Source organism: Zootoca vivipara, chromosome 12 (assembly GCF_963506605.1).
Source record: "Zootoca vivipara chromosome 12, rZooViv1.1, whole genome shotgun sequence".
NCBI classification, from domain to species: Eukaryota; Metazoa; Chordata; class Lepidosauria; order Squamata; family Lacertidae; genus Zootoca; species Zootoca vivipara.
Genome location: NC_083287.1, coordinates 46,685,291 through 46,703,818, shown reverse-complemented (window position 1 = coordinate 46,703,818; position 18,528 = coordinate 46,685,291). Strand labels below are relative to the sequence as shown.

General features: G+C 41.4%; 1 protein-coding gene and 1 long non-coding RNA gene across 2 annotated transcripts in view; one reads left to right on the top strand and one right to left on the bottom strand.

Annotated features, from left to right (window-relative positions):
* LOC132592868 (uncharacterized) overlaps window positions 1-18,528 on the top strand; it is a 110,267-nt gene that overhangs the window by 55,961 nt on the left and 35,778 nt on the right. The window lies entirely within an intron of this gene.
* Window positions 8,958-18,528, bottom strand: part of PTPRN2 (protein tyrosine phosphatase receptor type N2) — a 592,105-nt gene continuing 582,534 nt past the window's right edge. The window contains exons 22-23 of the mRNA XM_035129839.2: window positions 13,752-13,825; window positions 8,958-10,990 (exon numbers count right to left, since the gene is read on the bottom strand). Coding sequence (XP_034985730.2) covers window positions 10,919-10,990; window positions 13,752-13,825 — 146 coding nt within the window. The 3' untranslated portion in view covers window positions 8,958-10,918. The remainder of the gene's footprint in view (window positions 10,991-13,751; window positions 13,826-18,528) is intronic.

Below are 18,528 nucleotides of genomic sequence, written 5' to 3'. Positions count from 1 at the left end.
AGGCAACGCCCCTTCAAACATCTCATTCCCAGGTGACAGCAGCCCAAACTGAAGGTATAAACTGGCCAGGTGGCACTCTGGGCCCCTCTTCCAGATCTGTGCAGAGAGCAGCATAGTAGTTCATAGTGAATGTGAGCAATTTTGCCGTCAAAATGGTGCCACATTTATCACTTTGCCCACCGACAATTTTAGCAGCACGATTCTGTGTCACATAAAGGTGGCTTGAAAGTGAGGATGCTTTGTCTTAATCTGGTTAAAAACAGAGCATGAGCAAATGTTCTGGAGACAGGCAAGATGAATGATTAGAAGAGGTTAAATACGTCCCACTGTGGAAAAAGTAAAGAGATTAGGGCTGTGGGAAGGAGGCAGATGAGACCCCATCTATCACGTTTCTGTGACATAATGAATGGCATTAAAGAGTGCAAGATAAACAATCCTATGTATCTTCTGGTAGCGCAGGGCAAGTTCTGAAAACTATTTTTGTTCCTCTCCCTAAAGGCATGCCTTTATTGCATCTGACTCCCGTTTGCTATAAAGCAGCCTTCCCCAACCTGACGCTCTCCAGAGAAGTTGGGGCTGGTGGGAGTTGTAGTCGAAAACAGCTGGAGGACTGGAGGACTGTTCTAATGCCTATTCTTACATCGGAGTTGCTGATTGTCATGGCTATGCTACCCAGTGCCTCTGCTCCCTGCAGTTCCTAGGTTTATGTATGTGAATATTGCAACGAATTCTACGCAATGGATATTCTTTTAGAAGAATGTGTCTCTAGAATTTCAATTCCACCCTGTATGGGGATTCTTTGATGGAACTTAGCAATTTATGTCAGGTAGAATGTTACCTCCAGCTGCCCTTTAAATATGCAGCCTTGTCCAGTCCTTTCCCATTGCTTTATTGTCCTCTCACCTCCGCGGGACCTATGCATTGAGAAGAATTCTACAGTGCCATGCCAGCAATCACATTTGGCTCATGATGACATGAAGGCAACAGGAGTGCAAGTGAAGGCAATGTAAATGAAGTGGCTGAAAAGTCAGCCCAAAGGAGAGATTTTATTATTATTATTATTCTGCTGAAAAGGGTTTGGCGGTGTGATAACAAGAATACCGGCATAATATTTTGGGCACTAATGACAAGACGATGTGCAAATGCAAATGCTGTCACTTGTCTTGAAATGTGGAAATGGAGCTTTCTTCTCCCAATGTGGAGATACAGTGGTACCTCTACTTACGAATAACTCTACTTACGAATGTTTCTACTTACGAATGGAGCTCCGTATCTTGGATGCGGTTTAGATAGGATTTTTTCTACTTACAAATTTTTAGATAGGGTTGCTTCTACTTGCGAATTTTTTCTCCCAATGCATCCCTATGGGATTCGACTTACATTTTTTTTCGACTTACGAATGTGTGTTCGGAACGCATTAAATTCGTAAGTAGAGGTACCACTGTACTCAAGTTGCCCCTCCTTTTTTGCATGTTACAAGTTCCAGTTAAGTGTGTGACTGTGTGCATGCATGAAAGGGGTTTTCATGGCACCATTTCCTTGCCACTGGTGTGCTGCCAGTACTTTTGGCCAAGGAAATACTTTCCTATACACCATAGTAGTTGTGGATGCTGCTACTGGCTATCTTTTAGGTCTCTAGAAAAGTTACATGGCGGGGCAGCCAATGTAGGGCCCTTCAGACTTCAACTCATCCACAGACATCACAGCCAATGGGCAGCAAGGATGGGAGGTGTAGTTCAAAACATATGGAGGTTACCACATTGGCCACACATGGTCTGCTAAACTTTCAGGCTAAGGTCTGGGTCTTCTTTAAGAAAGTCTCAGACAGATACAGAAAGCTTCAGAAAGGTTTGATGGTGCTTGTTGTAATTCCAGCTCTTGTCTTGGCTTGGGTGGGAAAACCAGCTGGGGAGATCCATGTGTGTTGCTTTGACCTCCCTTTGAAAGAGGGCAGAATATGCACCTCATTAGATAGAGTCAGGGGGTTGGTATTGAGCAGAAAACTTTGGAAAGCTGTACTCCTCTGTTCTGCTTTTCTCAAGCTCCACCTGGAGTCCTGTGTCCAGTTCTGGGTGCCACAATTTAAGGAGGATATTGGCAAGCTGGAATGTGTGCAGAGGAGGGTGACCAAGATGATCAAGGGTCTGGAAACACAGCCTGATGAGAAATGGCTGAGGGAGCTGGGTATGTTTTGCCCTGAAAAGAGGAAACCGAGAGAAGATAAGCTAGCCATCTTCAGGTATTTAAAGTGCTGTCACATGGAAGAGGGAGCAAGCTCGTTTCTTCCTGCAGGACTCAAACCAATGGATTAAAGTTATGAGAAAGGAGATTTTGACTAAACATCAGGAAGAACTTTCTTACAGTAAGAGCTGGTTCAACAGTGGAACAGACTCCCTTGAGAGGTTGTGGACTCTCCTTCCTGGGAGGCTTTTAAGCAGAGGCTGGAGGGCCATCCGTCATGGATCCTTTAGTTGAGACTCCTGCATTGCAGGGGGTTGGACTAGATGACCCTAGGAGTCCCTTCCAACTCTACAATTCTGTGAGTGTATACATAAATGAGGAAGGATTGCTAGGATACCGTACTAAACGGGCTACTGTCACTAAATATTACCTGGAATGAGCTTCTGAGCTTGCTGTCTGCAATTCTGTGCAGCAGAAGTACCTGTCTGTCTTTTGAATTCCCACAAGGCTGTAGATTTGTCACATTAGCAAAGTCAGTGGTAGCGGGGAGACTTTCAGATTACAGAGAAAGAAGAAGTGTTTCCAAGGCCTTGACTAAAGACCAGCTTGAAAGCCTTGGAACATCTGATTGAAAAGATGGCCGGATTTGTTAGTGATGCGACTATGTCAACCGAGAGTGCAGCGCCCTGTGTATAATCACGGGGACCGAGACACATGGCAGCGTCTAACTCAGCATCATAATGTGTCAAGCAGCAGGAGACAAGCACCAGGCTCAGCATCCTTGTGCCAGGAATGTCAGACATTACTGTCACTCAGAGACTGGCGCTATTGTTCTGCCTCCAAATACCATTATATTCCCTCCTCCTCCTCCTCCTCCTCCTCCTCCTCCTCCTCCTCCTCCTCCTCCTCCTCCTCCTCCTCCTCCTCCTCCTCCTCCTCCTCCTCCTCCTCCTCCTCCTCCTCCTCCTCCTCCTCCTCCTCCTCCTCCTCCTCCTCCTCCTCCTCCTCCTCCTCCTCCTCCTCCTCCTCCTCCTCCTTCTTCTTCTTCTTCTTCTTCTTCTTCTTCTTCTTCTTCTTCTTCTATCATTGATGAACACAGTGTACTAAGAACTTCCCTTCGGTACCCCAAACCCCACTTCCCAAGCATTAAAATTCCCAGAGTTTCAAAATGCAAAACACTCCAGCAGTTTTTAATGAGGCAATAAATACTTTGCTTCCCGCATTTGGGCAGGTAGCTCTGCTTTCAGGTTTCTGGCATGTCCTGAACTATCAGGACATGCAGTACAGCAGTACTGAATTTAAGAACCAAGCTGCATGATAAGTAGATTCACATTGTGAAACTCTTGCTGGCCTGTGCCCTTGTCAGACTGCAGGTATAAAAGACATTCTGCATATATTACATTATTATTCATTCTTATATTGTTGTTACTCCATTTATAGCCCACCTCTCTTCGAAAGGAGCTCAAAGTGGCATATATGATTCTCTACCTCCCCAATTTATCCTCGCAACAACCTGTGAAATAGACAGAGGCTCAGAGACAGCGATTAGCCCTAGGTGAGTTCCATAAATGAGTGCTGAATCGCAATTCAAATCCTGGTCTCCCAGGTCCCATATGCTCATGTGTAGAGCACGAACATGCCAGAAACAAATGTTCCTTCTCCCTATGCATTTCTTGACATGGCAGTGTTAGAGAATGGTGCTGATAATGCCAAGGTTGCAAGTTCGATCCCCATATAGGACAGCTGCATATCCCTGCTTTGCAGGGGGTGGGACTATTTGATCCTCAGGGTCCCTTCCAACTCTACAACCCTATGATCCTATTTGTGACCATTCCAGAGTGGCTGGGGCAACCCAGTCAGATGGGCAGGGTACAAATCAATTATTATTATTTACGTTTGCTTGTTTTTAATCGAGGGGTGCAGTTCCACACCTGGAGTCTGAAGTTGCACAGCTTAGCAAGAGCTACTCCGTGCAATTCTGATGAACATGTAGCTGGGCTAAACCTGCCAGGTAGGCAAGCCGGGCTTGTGGGCACAAGAAAATTCCTGCTGGGTCAGGCCAAATTCCACCTAGCCCAGCACTCGGTTCTCATTACTATTAGGTGAAATGAGACTGCTACCTCTGGTACCCAATTTTCAGCTATAGGGTTTTTTTTTAAAATGACTTCCAGTACTGCACCCTTGGATTTGGGCTTGGTATTAGGAGCATAATAAGCTGTGTTATACACTGGTCCATCTAGCACAGTATTGTCTACACAGACTGACAGTAGTTCTCCAGGGTCTCAGGCATAACTGCCAAGTTTTTCCTTTTCTCGTGAGGAAGCCTATTCAGCATAATGGAATTTCCCTTAAAAAAAGGGAGAACTTGGCAGCTATGGTCTCAGGCAGGAGTCTTTCCCGGCTTAACCTGGAGAGGCTGGGAATTGAACCAGGGACCTTCTGTGCAAAGCTGATTCTCTGCCACAGAGTCTTCCCCATTAATACTCAGCTTGCACTCTTGCTTTTCCTAGTGGCTGCTGGTGCCCAGTTCCAGGCTCAGTCTCTTCCTCCCTTATAGTATTTGCATATGCACTGGGTTTTTTTTTTAAAAAAGGCCACCTTCTTCAAAACTGCATACATCTGTGTCCATCTGTAGAATCATGGGGAAGCATTCTGGGCTATCAGGACCAGCAGAGATGGATGTAAATGGCAGTGTTAAGGGAAGGAAATATTTAGCTGGTGGGGGCAGAGTTGTAGAGAGTCTTGTAGGGTAAGAAGAGTTCCAGAACCTTTGAGCCTACTTCCCCATCTTCAAGCCACCCCTCTGCTTTAGAAACAGAACACCAGACCTTTCTCTCTCTCTTTTTTGCAGTAGTCACATAACTCCAGCATAACTTTATTCACAAGTGATTTTTTTTAACAGAGGTAGAACAAAATACTTTGTATTCTATTTTTTGTTTTTGCTTTAATTATATACATATCTAATATATTTAACTGAGCAAGAGAAACTTTTCAAAGACCAAACAAGTTATGTGATTGGATGGATACAGTACAAACACCATGCAGAGGGATACCAGGAGTGATCTACTAAAAACAGGGATGGTGAACCTATGGCCTCTTGGAAGACTCCAACTCCTAGCCAGTATGGCCAACGGTCAGGGATGGTGGGAGTTGTAGTCCGGCAACACCTGGAGGGCCACAGGTTCTTCCCACCCATGCACTAAAATGACTGCTCTCACAGAACCCCACTGGGACTCTGCCAAAGTCACACTGAAATGCGTGGAAGTGGTCCATACTTGGTGGATCACACCCATTGTCAGATAAAATCCTGCTGGTGTTAATGTTTTGTTAGAAGGAGGTAACTAAGGGGAAATCTGCCAAGCTTTTAATTAGATTAAAGCTGCAATTCTTTACAGACTGACAGGGAATAAATTGCCTTGGGTCAGTGGGACTCGGTCTGCAATAGGCATGTATAGGATTGTGCTTTCAGCCTCACACATTCCATTTTTTTGTTCAGCTATTAGATTTTTACAAACGGCCTAAATGATGAAATGTTTTTAAAATGCCACATGAAGTTTTAAGCATAAAGGCATAGCCAACAGTTTGCAAAGCAAAGTAATAGCAACTATACATTTTAAAAAAGTGAATCATCATAAACATGTTCACTAAGAGAGTTCCCTAAACACATAGGCAAGATGTAACGTAAATTAAAAAGGTAACTATTGTTCTGTAACAAAAACTAATCAAAATTCTATTCCAATAAACGGGCTTTGTTCCTTAAAGAAAAATAATGTCTGTCCCAGTAATTATGAGGTTGGGCTGTTTTATATTAACATTCTACTTGATTAATAAAGCACAAACCCACAAATTACAGGCAATCCTGCTGTCATTCCTCTGGGATGTGTTGGAGTAGCATTATACATCTATTTTAGGAAATACGTGCAATGGACATTTTACTCTAGGGTTTCAGTAACTGCTGGGGAAGAATTAAATTTCACTCATCTGAAGGGCTGGTGTATGGACTGAGTTTCATTTATTTGTGACATCAGCCCATTCAGAGCCAGTCATTCCAGCAGCCCCTGGAGAATATCTGCTGGCTTTTGGAACGTTGGAAGACTATTCTCCAAGCCCCTTGTAATTTGGATTTTATGGAACTATACATCAGGAGGTTTGGTGATAGCTATAAAATCCCTCCTCACAAATTTCATGGGAAGTGCATGGACAATAGAAGGAAATTGTTGTCTATGGTTAATGTTGTCGTAATTGGCTAGAGTGGCTTCTCTAATATTTAACTTTGAAGAGCTTACTTTTTAATCTCTTGGGTTATTGGACTAGATGTGCCTTTGGTCTGAACCAGAAGGCCTCTTCTTGTGTATAAGAAATCCTGGATACTGAAGTGCTGTACTTGCACTGCTGCATAACAAGCCATTTTCCTAAGGCCATCCCAGTTGGCTGAGCATTGCATGAGAATGATGAATTGCGTGGCTCTTCCCCATACAATTGGCAACTGTGGAAATGCCCATTCCCATAAGCTTTATTCAGGTTTTTAGGACACATGATGTGCCAGGCTGAGCATCTCCATGGGAGCATGTCTGCAGCAGGTCAACCTATGAAACACAAGCAACTGTCCCAGTGATCTGGAACTCACAAAAGGAGCTTATGCGTGTTGGCATTTCCTCCCCAGCTTAGAACTTCCTTTTTGAAATTGGAATGGACCAATTTTTCTGGAAATTAGAATAATAAAAACCCAGTGATTTGCCGGAGGTGAGCCAGGTACCTAAATATCATTGTAACAGTGTGACATCACTGTTCCAGGAGATGTCTTTGCTTCCATTGTAAGTCTAAACTATTTAAAGCAGTACTGAAAATTAAACAGTGATGAAAAGTATAGTTATATAATAATAAGAAGCAGAACTTCTCAGGTGTTCATCTGCAGTTCATCCCAAAATCGGAGTGCTTGTGATATTCCTTTCCCTCAATTAGCTATTAACACAAACCACGAACACTTAAGTTATACATCCAGAACAGAGAAGATTAAAATGGTGAAAATTCTAAAATCACAGTTCATTGGAATGAAAGATGGATAGATTCAAGGGCAGAGGATTGCTGATGATGGGCCAAATGTTTCTAATAGAATGGCACTCTATGTACACGACCCTGATCCAAATATATGTGTGTGTGGAGCAGTTCACTGCTGTATTCTTATATAGCCTGGATTCAGTTTCTGAGCCCAGCCATAGGAACATCACACAGGCAACCTCTTGAGTGCAAAATATTAATCAGTGCTATTATGGCTACCCAGCTTAGATACAAACTCAGCACACTGGACTGCACCATATGAGACACTCTCTTACAATTGGGCATATTAACCTGGATCCATCTGAGCAGGGTTCTTGGGTTCATCAAGATGTGCACGAGTGATACAGTGCTGCAAAACTGGTACCCAGGACAGTTACTTGCTTTCAGTAATCCAGTTTTCCAGACCGTTCTGATTACTGAATTAGGAGTTGTGCATGCAGTATTGAACAAACAGATGACCGCTGCTGTCAGGTGCAACCATGCCAAATGTATTTAAGATTTAGGGCTTAATGTATAGGGCAGAATTGAAAACCCCACCCTTTCTCAAAAAAGGGCACAGTGTGATTAAAGTGGACAGTGCCTGAACATGTGTCTTGCAGGATTCAGGGCGTTTACATGGAGTTGTGTTAGAAACTTTCAAAGAAATGGTTGAATAGCCAATTGGTGAGCTATGGGAGAAGGCTTGAAATTGGTTCAGAACAGAAACAGAAGTAACCGCCTACAGTTCAAATTATACACGTTTGCTCTGTAGAGTGTCTTGCCTTCAGTGGGACTTATAAATCAGCATTACAGGACAGCAGGGTTAAGAGAGTATGGAATACTTTAATCATGGATACTTTAGCACCTCTAGAGCTGGGAAAGGGAGATCAGGACAAAGAAAATGGACTTGCAGCACAATCCTATGCATGCTTACTCAGTTTTTTAAAAAAACTTTTAACTTTCTTGTCGAAACTATTCATACAGATAGGAAGGTTGGTTATTATTTCCAATAACTGGGATCCCTTAAAGATTCAGTGAGGAACAAGTGTACAAAATAGCTGGCTTTTCTTTCTTTCAGTGGGTTTTGAGAATAGTTCTAATAGCTGGTTGAATGTAGACCTGGAGTGACGGCCAACATGGTGCACTACAGATATAAGGGCATATCCAGAATCCTCTTTAGTGGGAAGCATAACCAGACACTCAATACAGAAACCACGTGGCATGTTCGACTTCCAAGCTGTGTTCGAAATGTTCGTCAACATAGACGTTCGAAAACTGAGGGACCACTGTAATGCACCATCCCCAAGAATAAATTCGTAACAAAGAGCTGTATGCCAAGCTTCCCTTTTCGGAATCTACGCTTTGATGTCAGAGTTGATGCATGAGTGTGCAGAAATCCATAGCAAACCATTTATCAAATTCAAAATGCTAGCAGATGCTGTCCAACTGATTTTTTTCCCTTCGCTAAACTCCTAAAGTAATAAAGGAAACCTGTTAAGAAAAAACAACCAATGAAAAGGCCCTTTCCTTAACCACACCCTAAAACTTTCCATTTTTATTTTTACAGAAGCTCTAAAGTGCTGATGCCATAGAACAGGCATCCCCAAACTGTGGCCCTCTGGATGTTTTGGCCTACAACTCCCATGATCCCTAGCTAACGGGACCAGTGGTCAGGGATGATGGGAATTGTAGTCCAAAACATCTGGAGGGCCAAAGTTTGGGGATAGAATAAAAGATGTGGCTAAATATACAGCAGGTGTAGACAAAGAGGATAGAAAAGTCCGCTTTAACTGCTCTACAGGAATAATACGCTAATGAAATGTGCAAACCAAACATTTTCCATGTGCCAGGAACTGTGTGCAGAAATGTACGCACGAAAGCTAACACATCTGGAGCTTTTAAAAACAATTCTTTAATTACTAGGAGGCCGCATAGATGCTTACATTAAACAATGGAGATTAAGAGTCTAATCCTCTAAGCGCTGCTAATGCACATCTTCCGTATATTTCAGTGGGGCTTGCAAGTGTGAATAAGACAGGATGCGTAGCAGTAGTGGCTAGTGGCTGGGCCATGGAAGTCCCATTGAAACCGACAAGAGTGTGCTTCAGCTGTGCTTGGTGGATTGTGCTCAAGAATTGAAACATGTGATTTCATTCACAGGATGCTGTGATCTAACTGTTCTAGCCAAATTATACATTTAAAACAAAACATAACTGTACAGAAATTTACAGACATACACCTCAGATTGAGATCCACAGTTAAGTGCTAGAAGCATGGAAACAAATAATTAATAGCTAGCATACTACACAGTAATTCAAGTAATCTTCTTTAATTCAAAGCTCAAGCAAATGAAGATGTTTCCTGCAAAAGCACGTTTCAATCAGCAAACTGAAATCAGCAAATGCCAGGGGCATGGAAGCCTCCTTCTTTGCAGCTTTGCATGTGCAGTAGGAGGAGGCAGGATCGCTCCCTCTTATGTTTAAAAGGGAATTATTGGACAGTTTTATAGTAAAAGACAACAATCCTAAAAGCACTTATGTGCAAGTAACATAATGTAAAATAAGGCTACTTGTAAGTGGATTAAGAACTAAAGGCAACAACTATTGGTTTTAAATTATTCTGCAAATTTGGAAACAGAAGTGGAAAAAGGAACCTGCTATAATTTTGAATAACTATGCTAGCAATTCAATCAGATATGACCTAAAGCTCCTAAAAAAATCTCTTTACTTGTATTTAAAAAAGCATGCACTTTTGAATTCTTTAAAAAGGTAAATTAATCTTGAGATATAAACACAAGGATAGATGCAATTTCTCTTCTAATTCTAAAAAAAGAAAGAAAGAAAACCAACATTCAGCAGTTTGCCAACACAGGGGCTTTCAAACCCTCTTGTGAAGTTCAATTACTTTGCCTTTCTTTCCCCCTGTTAGGGCAGTGATACACAATAATAATAAAAAGTTTAGTGTGCTCTTTGGAAACTTGGGCTCCTGCTAACGTGACCGACTTTTCATCCCTAGCTGTGCTAACTGTGTGGGCCTCTGGACTTAAGAGCTCAGATTTGCCTCTATTCATTGCACAGAAGATGAAAAGTAAACAACTGTTTAGAAAAGTGTTCCCTTTGCCAAGGCACAGCATGAAGTGGCACAGCCTCTTTATGCAAGAAGCCGGAGCTGTGTTTACTAACACGTGGCACTGTTCGCTGATCTTGCTTGGCCTTTGTAAGAACAACCCCTATGCTTGTTTTCTTCTTCTTCCAAAAAAGTAATAATTAGACCCCCTGCCTCTTTTATTCAGTCCTGGACAAGTTTACAGATACACAAGAGAGCACTATGTTGCCAAAGATACACTGAATGCACTGCGCATCCACAACACGGTGTATTTTCTATTAACAAGGTGTACATGTGCTTTTAACGCATGAGATTCAGAACATTGTGGATGTTAAGAGGAACTAGAGGGATTGTTCTTGTCTCTTAAGCCAAGTGTGTATTATTTCTGAATACCCTAACAAGAACAAGGATATATATTAACTGCTGGACTTCTAACCGGTGATAGAAGTTTGTAAAGATCCCTATCAATATGTGGTTACAATAGCAGACACACAAGTTAAGGTCAGGCCACGGTTTCCAATGACATTCACAGGGACCGAGGAGGATGGAAGAGGGAGACGGGCGCCTTGGGAACCTTCCGGGGATGACGAGTCGCTCACTGCGGAAGAGCTTTGAGGATTGCGTTCACTTCTTCTGCAACTGCCGTCAACGCAAACTCAAACTGTTCCTGTAGATAGAACAGTTGGGATTAATGTTCTGGAGCATTTCCAGGAATAATCCTGGTGAAACATTTAGCAATATCTAGGGACTAACTGTACAGAACAAAAAGAAAAAGGGGGGAAAGGCAAAGAAGAAAATGTCCTGAGATTAAGATTATAGACTCAATGTGTGCCCACCATGTGGCTTAATCACTGCAGCTCAGAGTGACCTTAACTACAAATAACTCATCAACACCATTAGTAATGCTAGCTATTAGCCTGCATGAATGGCCTGTGTGCAGTGATCAACCTGGAAATCCTGCCAGTTTGTAAGGGAAAATTGGACAGCAAAGCACAGGAAACAGGGAGAGTAACATAGGAAACATACCTCAGACCTAATATAATCAATGAGAGCAGCCCAGTTATTTAATTTATTACTGCATTTATATCCCACCTTTTTATTGAAGGAACTCAAGGTGGCGTACATGGTTCTCCCCCTCCCCATTTAATCCCCACAACTGCCATGTGTGGTATGTTAGGCTGAGAGGCAGTGGCTGGCCCCAAGACCACTCAGTGAGCTTCACTGCTGAGTGGGGATTTGAACCCTGGTCTCCCAGGTTGTAGAGTGACACTCTAACCACTACACACCACAAGGACTTTCCCTCCACCTGAGATACAAAGCACACCCAATGCACATTTTAAACACATGACTTTCCTCCAAAGAATCCTGGGAACTGTGGTTTCCTCCTCACGGAGCTATAATTCCCAACAAACTACAGTTCCCAGGATTCTTTGGGGGAAGCTATGTGCATTAGATGAGCTTTAAATGTATAGTGTAGATCTGTCCACACTCTCCTAGTTTCAACACCGGGTGATTATAGAATAGGGCTGAGGAACCTACGGTTCTCCAGATATTTCTGGACTACAACTTCCATCAACCATACCTGGCATGGTCAGTGGTCAGAGCTGATGGGAATATCCCATCATCTGGAGGGGGTGTGCAGCGTTCTCAGCCCTCTTTTAGGCCAATTATTGTGCAACTCTGTCACAAGATTTTCAGAGGTTTTACTACTTAAACTCTGGGAAATGCATGCTAGCAGCTCAGTTCCAAGATTCTACATGTACGTATTTAACCAGATGCCTATGTGTATGTGTATCCTTATCACCAGGATCCAGATGTACATAACATAATCACTAAAAAATTTACAACCATAATTGAGAGACTACTTGGAAACCATAAATGCACCACTTTGGGCTTCGTAACGGAAGGAAAGGTGGGATATAAATTTAAGGAGAAAATGTGTGTTCATTTTATGTGGATTGCTAAGTGTCTCCCCTGTAACTTCTAGACCCCAAATATAGGGAAGACAGTCATGATTTTTTATTTATTAAAAAAACATACTAAAAGGGATCATTTCCATCAACCAGTGAGCTATGAAAACATGGTGCAGTGTCTGCTTGTAAACCCAATGTCACTGCTGTTTATTTTGCCTAGAGATACACTCTAATTGGCATTTCTATCCTGATTTTTAATCCACTGTTTTAAATTACTGCAAGAGGCTCATCCCTTATTTGTATTCAGCTGGGAGAGAACATGGTTTGTTTAAATCTATCACATGTACAAAATTCTCTGGAGACTGCCCATTACTGGCTCATAGCCAAATATTTAGAGTTTGCAGTGTCCTTGGCACAACAAAGTAACTTGGGCAATTTTAACAAGGGGGTGGATAGTTAAAAGGAAGGTGAGCAAAACCTTGAATCCATATTTTTTAAAAATACCAGATCATCAATAACTTTAGCCTGATACTATGAAGTCCTTTCAAATACATTTTTAAAAAAGCTTTAGCCCAGAGCCGATCTGTGACAACATGCAAAACGTAAATGAACAGAATAAACCAGAATTCTAGATCATACCCTAATTGCATAAATAACACACACAACCTTTAAAGAGGATCTCCCATCGTAGCACGACTTATTCAATTTGCGTATATAATCTATTATTACACAACTTTATTATTTTTGTTTCAACCTGTTCTGTCTCCCTAGCAGTGGTTTTTTCCTATCAAAATCAATTTCGGAAGTGATAATGGCTTGTGATCCGGAAGTGATCTTGACTTCCATTAACATACTTCCTACTCAAATAATAACGGAGCTCTACTGCCTTCCACTTCCTACCCTAGTCCCTTACCCAACTTCCAAAAACCTGCTCTTGAGGATTAGGGAAACCTTTGGAGAACAGCGTGGGCTAGCAGGAAGAAGGAACTGGTGAAAACAGGAGACTCACACTTGCATAAGCAAAAGTGTCACAGCACGAGAAGGAACTTTTAGGTCCAAGCCAATGCATACCTGGTACTATATTACTCCTGTGGCCTAGTAGTACTTCTACTTAAGACTTTTTCAAATGCATGATTTCTTTGACATATTCCATCAACTTAATGTATAACTTGAGAATCTTGTCTTGAACTCCAACCTTCTTCCTAAGTATGCTTGATGAACACTACCATTCAGATAACAGTCACTATATTTTCAGTGAACTTGCATTATTTTTTAGGAAGCAACCTATCCTTGAAGATTAGGTAAGCATTTTCTTCTAAACACATATTTTCTTTGGTCATCTAAAGATTGCTATATTTAACATTTCAATCCAAATCATCAGTAAGAATTTTCAGAAGAAAAAGCAAACACAAAAGAATGGACTTTGTGTTAAATTATGCCCTATCCTCCTTTTCTTTTGGGAGAACTAAAGCAAAGTATTAAGGTATTTAACCCAAGTGGATTTATTGACAGTACCTTTGTCTGGACCATGCCAGGTCTCTGGTCTCTCAAGTGCTCCAGAGTAGCAGCAATATCAATCTCTTTAGCACCTGCCGGAAATAAAAATAAAATAAATCACCAATTGGACTGAGTTCAAAGTGATGATAATGTATGCTCCATCTGTCAATCTCCTGCTACTGGATTCCCTTTGGGCTACGAGCCCAATTGAAAATTATACAGTCATCTCTCAGCAGACTTGGCATGCTGCTCAAGAATTGGCATTCAGAAACGCAGGAAGAATAAAGCCAAGGATAGCGTTGATTAGCATTAGTTACTTTTTGAGAAAAAAATGATAAAGAATCATTAAAAGATGTCTGTATTGATGCTGACAGGCAGCAAAATGCAATTATTGACAATTAACTCAGTGTTTCAAATTCATTCGTAAATGTATATATTAGGGGTGTGGACTGGCCTCAGGATTCATTTTGAATCTACTTTAACCCCCCCCCCCCAAGATCTGTTCCTAGGTTGCTCTTGTCTGTCTGTGATTTGAGTCCTGAGCCACTCGGTGTATAACAAGATTTGTGTTCCATATTCACTCTCTTGGCAAAAGTGGGTGAAATTTGCAGGCACAGAAGCTCCTCAAGAGTAGCTCAAGGTTGCCAGATAGGCAGACAGCTGTAGGGTCCCCACCCCCCTGCATGACACCTTTAAAGTTTATTAACACACACACACACGAAGGGTCTATATTTTTTCATTTTCTGCCATTGGGCTAAAAAACCAAAATCCATATTAGATTAATATTTTTGAGTGAGGGTTTGTGTCCTGATCTTTTGTAACTTAAAATAATTACAAGGTTGGCATCGTACAAGTATTCTGGCTTGTACATTTTTTAAGAACATGAGCAGCCAGTTTAGCTTTCCTTTTGTCCTCATATAGGCACTATAAGGTAAAGCTGCCCCAAATGCTGTTTGCGTGTATATATATATGTGTGTGTGTGTGTGTGTGTGTGTGTGTGTGTGACTTGAGAACTATTCACCCAGTTGTCCTCTTTCCAGGGTTCAAGATCATATCTGAAATTAGGGGTTTTTTTTGTTTTGTTTTTTACCACAGTGAGGATCCATTTATGCTTACATTAAACCATTATTTTTCAGTAGTGATCTCTGCTTTGTTAAGGCTATTGATTTGCCTTAGCATTGTCTCAATTTCTCTTGTCGTGCCTTTCCATGTGGCCTGGGGGTGTAAAACACACAGACTAAACTAAATACTCATAAGATCCTACATAAGAAACTCTCTCACTACTCACATTGTGAACTACATAAAACACCACACACACAAAAGTAAATATTTGCAGATTTACACAACCAGTTTAAGTGTAGGATTGCAATGCAAAGTGGTAACTTCTTTTCTTGCTGTGTTTCCCCCACCAAACACCATATAGTTAGCATATGAAGGGAGAAGATTCTGTGAGTCGCCTTAAGCATCACTGGAACTTGGAACAAAATGTCTGCACTAAAAACAACAGAATGAAGTTACCAAAGTGGACTGAATCCTATTTTGCTTGGTGGTCAGGGAAAGAAACTACATTGATAAATGTAAACTTAAGCCATCTTTCCCCTTGTGTGGTAGAGAAGCAAGAAGTCTGGCATCAAGCAGCTGGCATAGGGATTACCGAATCTCAGGAGGATTAACAATTCTGGCCTGTAGGAGGGTCATCAGAATTGTATGCTATGTAACCACATGGTGCTTTTAGGACAAAGCCTAAAAAATTCTGAGTGACGCTCACTTTTAGTAATGTGGAACATTCAACAGGAGCTAGTTTCTCCTTTAGTGTGGTATAATGGATATTCACTCTCCTTTAGCCTCAGCCGTTGCAAGAGTAAAGTAGGATAATCGCATATATTCCTTCCTGAGCTTTTTGGAGTGAAATGGAAAACCAATTAAAAATGATTAACATAACCCTAGATGTTATGATAATCCTAGATGGGAAGATAAGGTATGGGATATAAAGTGTTCCCAAGTTTCACAAAAATTCAGTTGTAGCTATAATATGCAGAAGATGGGGAGACAATGTAGGAAGAAAAATGCTAGGATATTAGTGCCTTTGGCATTACACCAGTGGGGTAGGAGCTGTAACATTTAAAGGCCTGGTACCACATGAGCAGGACCATTTGTAAATGGTTCTTTCCACCCAGCCATCGCTCCTGATACTTGCTGGGTGATAATTATGTGCATGATCACACACTCCCATACGTTGCTGAGCCTTTAAATGGTGCTGCAGCAATGTGGGGTGAACCTAAATGACTTACCATAATACCACTGCTGTAAAGGCTACCATTTAAACTTTTTATTCCTACTTTGTTTACATATAAAGTTCACGTTGAAATGAATGGCAGTACAAAAGGCCCAGTGAATTGCCTACTGCTCAGGTTGTATTAAAACTACCTGTTTCTTTTTCAAAGAAATTGTCAAATGTAGCAGCAGAGAGTACACCTAGCAGATGTGGTGCTGGACTCAGAAGACTTGGATTTCAATTAATTCCCAGCTAAGAGACCGATCTTCCCATGTCACCCTGAGGCACTTACTTAATCTGCATTTCAGACAGCTGCAGAGCAATAATCCAAGGTGGGAACAACCAAACAAGCTCTGCTGTCAACACCACAAGTTTTAGCTGAATAATTTGAGGGTTTTTTTTTAAAAAAAATGTTCTTTGAATAATTGGGGGGGGGGGAATGGGAAATTTTATTTATAGAAGCATTTTGGTTTAACCCTCATGGTCTGGGTGAGTTTATAATATATCCATTTCCAGAGGAAGAAGCGATACTGAGGGAACACTAATACCTTCCATGTTCACACATTTGTATCATACCCTTCCTGCAAGGAACTTACGGTAACGTAGAAGAGGTTGAGAGATGATGATGGGCCTAATAATCAGCAATTGGAAACCACCCCCTGCCCAAATCAAAGGTCAGCACGTCAAACACTACACACAACCCTGACTATCTTTCAACTGGCTTCATCCTTATTTTTAATATATGGACATAATATATACAGTCATACCTTGCATCCCGAACGCCTTGCGAGTTGAACGCTTTGGGTCGCGAACGCCACAAACCTGGAAGTGAGTGTTCCGGTTTGCGAACGTTCTCTGGAAGCCGAATGTCCAATGCGGCTTTCGATTGCGTGCAGGAAGTTCCTGCAGCCAATCGGAAGCCATGTCTTGGTTGTCAAACAGACTTCTGGAACGGAATCCATTTCACAACCAAGGTACGACTGTACATTGGAATCATAGAGTTGTAGAGTTGGAAGGGACTTTGTTGTTTGTCTCTCCTACAATTTTTACCCATAAACTCTCAATCTTCCTGCTCAGGAGAGCTTTAAACTAGATCCTGAGGGAGAGAGACAACATTACTGACAGCAGAAGAACATATGGTACTAGGGATAATAGCTTCATTGGTGCACAGGAAACTGAGGTGGTGCTCCAGAAATCTGCCAAAGGGCAAGAAACTACAAGAAGTAAGCGGCTGGAGGGAATGACTCATGATTTCAGTTATCTCTATACTAATGCACAAAGTATGGGAAACAAGCAAGACAAATTGGAACTTTAATATAGGATGGCAAATATACCTAGCAGGCATTACTGAAACATGGTGAGATGAGTCATGACTAGAATGTAAGAATTGAGGAGTATAACCTGTTCAAAAGAAATAGACCGTACAGGAAGGGAGGGGAAGTAGCAATCTTCCTTCTGTGCTCCAGGTCATGGATTTCTTCACAAGTGTACACATCCTCAGAAACTACTAAAATGTGAAGGTGGTCAGGAGGTACAGCTCCTGAACTCTCATGTTCATCTTATTCTGAGCTCTGTTTCTCTTCTCTCTCTTATTTGAAGCAGATAAATATATTAAAACATTACACATATATTTCAAATTTACACAATTTGTTCCCATTTATGTAATGGAGTTTTCTGGTTGAAGACTTCAGAGTATTTTGGTGGAAATTTTCCTATTAAAATACTTTTGTATGTTGGAAAACAGGCTGTTCATTGGATCCTGCTGCCATTTGGTGCTCCTTAATGGCTGTAGTAGCAGGTATTATGTCAGGTATCAAGTTGGTGAAGATCCTGTAGAATGACCTTTCTTTTACTCCGGTTTCACAACACATAAAGCTGTGCTAAGATGGGCAACTGGCTGGTTTTCAGGCACCTCTAACATTCATAGAACACTTTCTTGGTGTGTGTGTGTGTGTGTGAATTAAGTTACAACCAAATCCTGTTCTAACTGCTTCAGGGTGCTTTGAAAATGCTACATTCCTTGTGGAACTTAAATATGCATAGGATTTATTTTTCCACATTTGTGTTGACTAAAAGCATTTGTTTCTTGATAAATAGTAGCATTACTTGGCTAGCCCTTTCATGTAGATCTTCATTATCAGTATTCTCTGAAGCAGCCCACCCAACTCCTGCTGTGAGACAAGCAAGTACATTCATATGCCACAAAACTGAGAGCCCGTAAAAGGTCTGGATTAAGCAAGAAGATCACTAACTCAGGCCAATTCTGAGCTGCATCAAATGCCAAACTTAATTAACATACATAACGCTATACAGAAATTTTTCACTGCTCCATTTTCTTCCTTGCAGCTACCATGAAAGCTAGCAAGCAAGAAGAATCCCATTTAGGATCTGCTAACCAAACAACAAACAAAACAAAATACACAGAATGCCCAGGAAATTATAAAACAAAATTCCATTGTTCTTCAATAGTTAAAACATTATTTTAAAGAGTCAGTCATAAAACATGCCATTCTGAGCTCA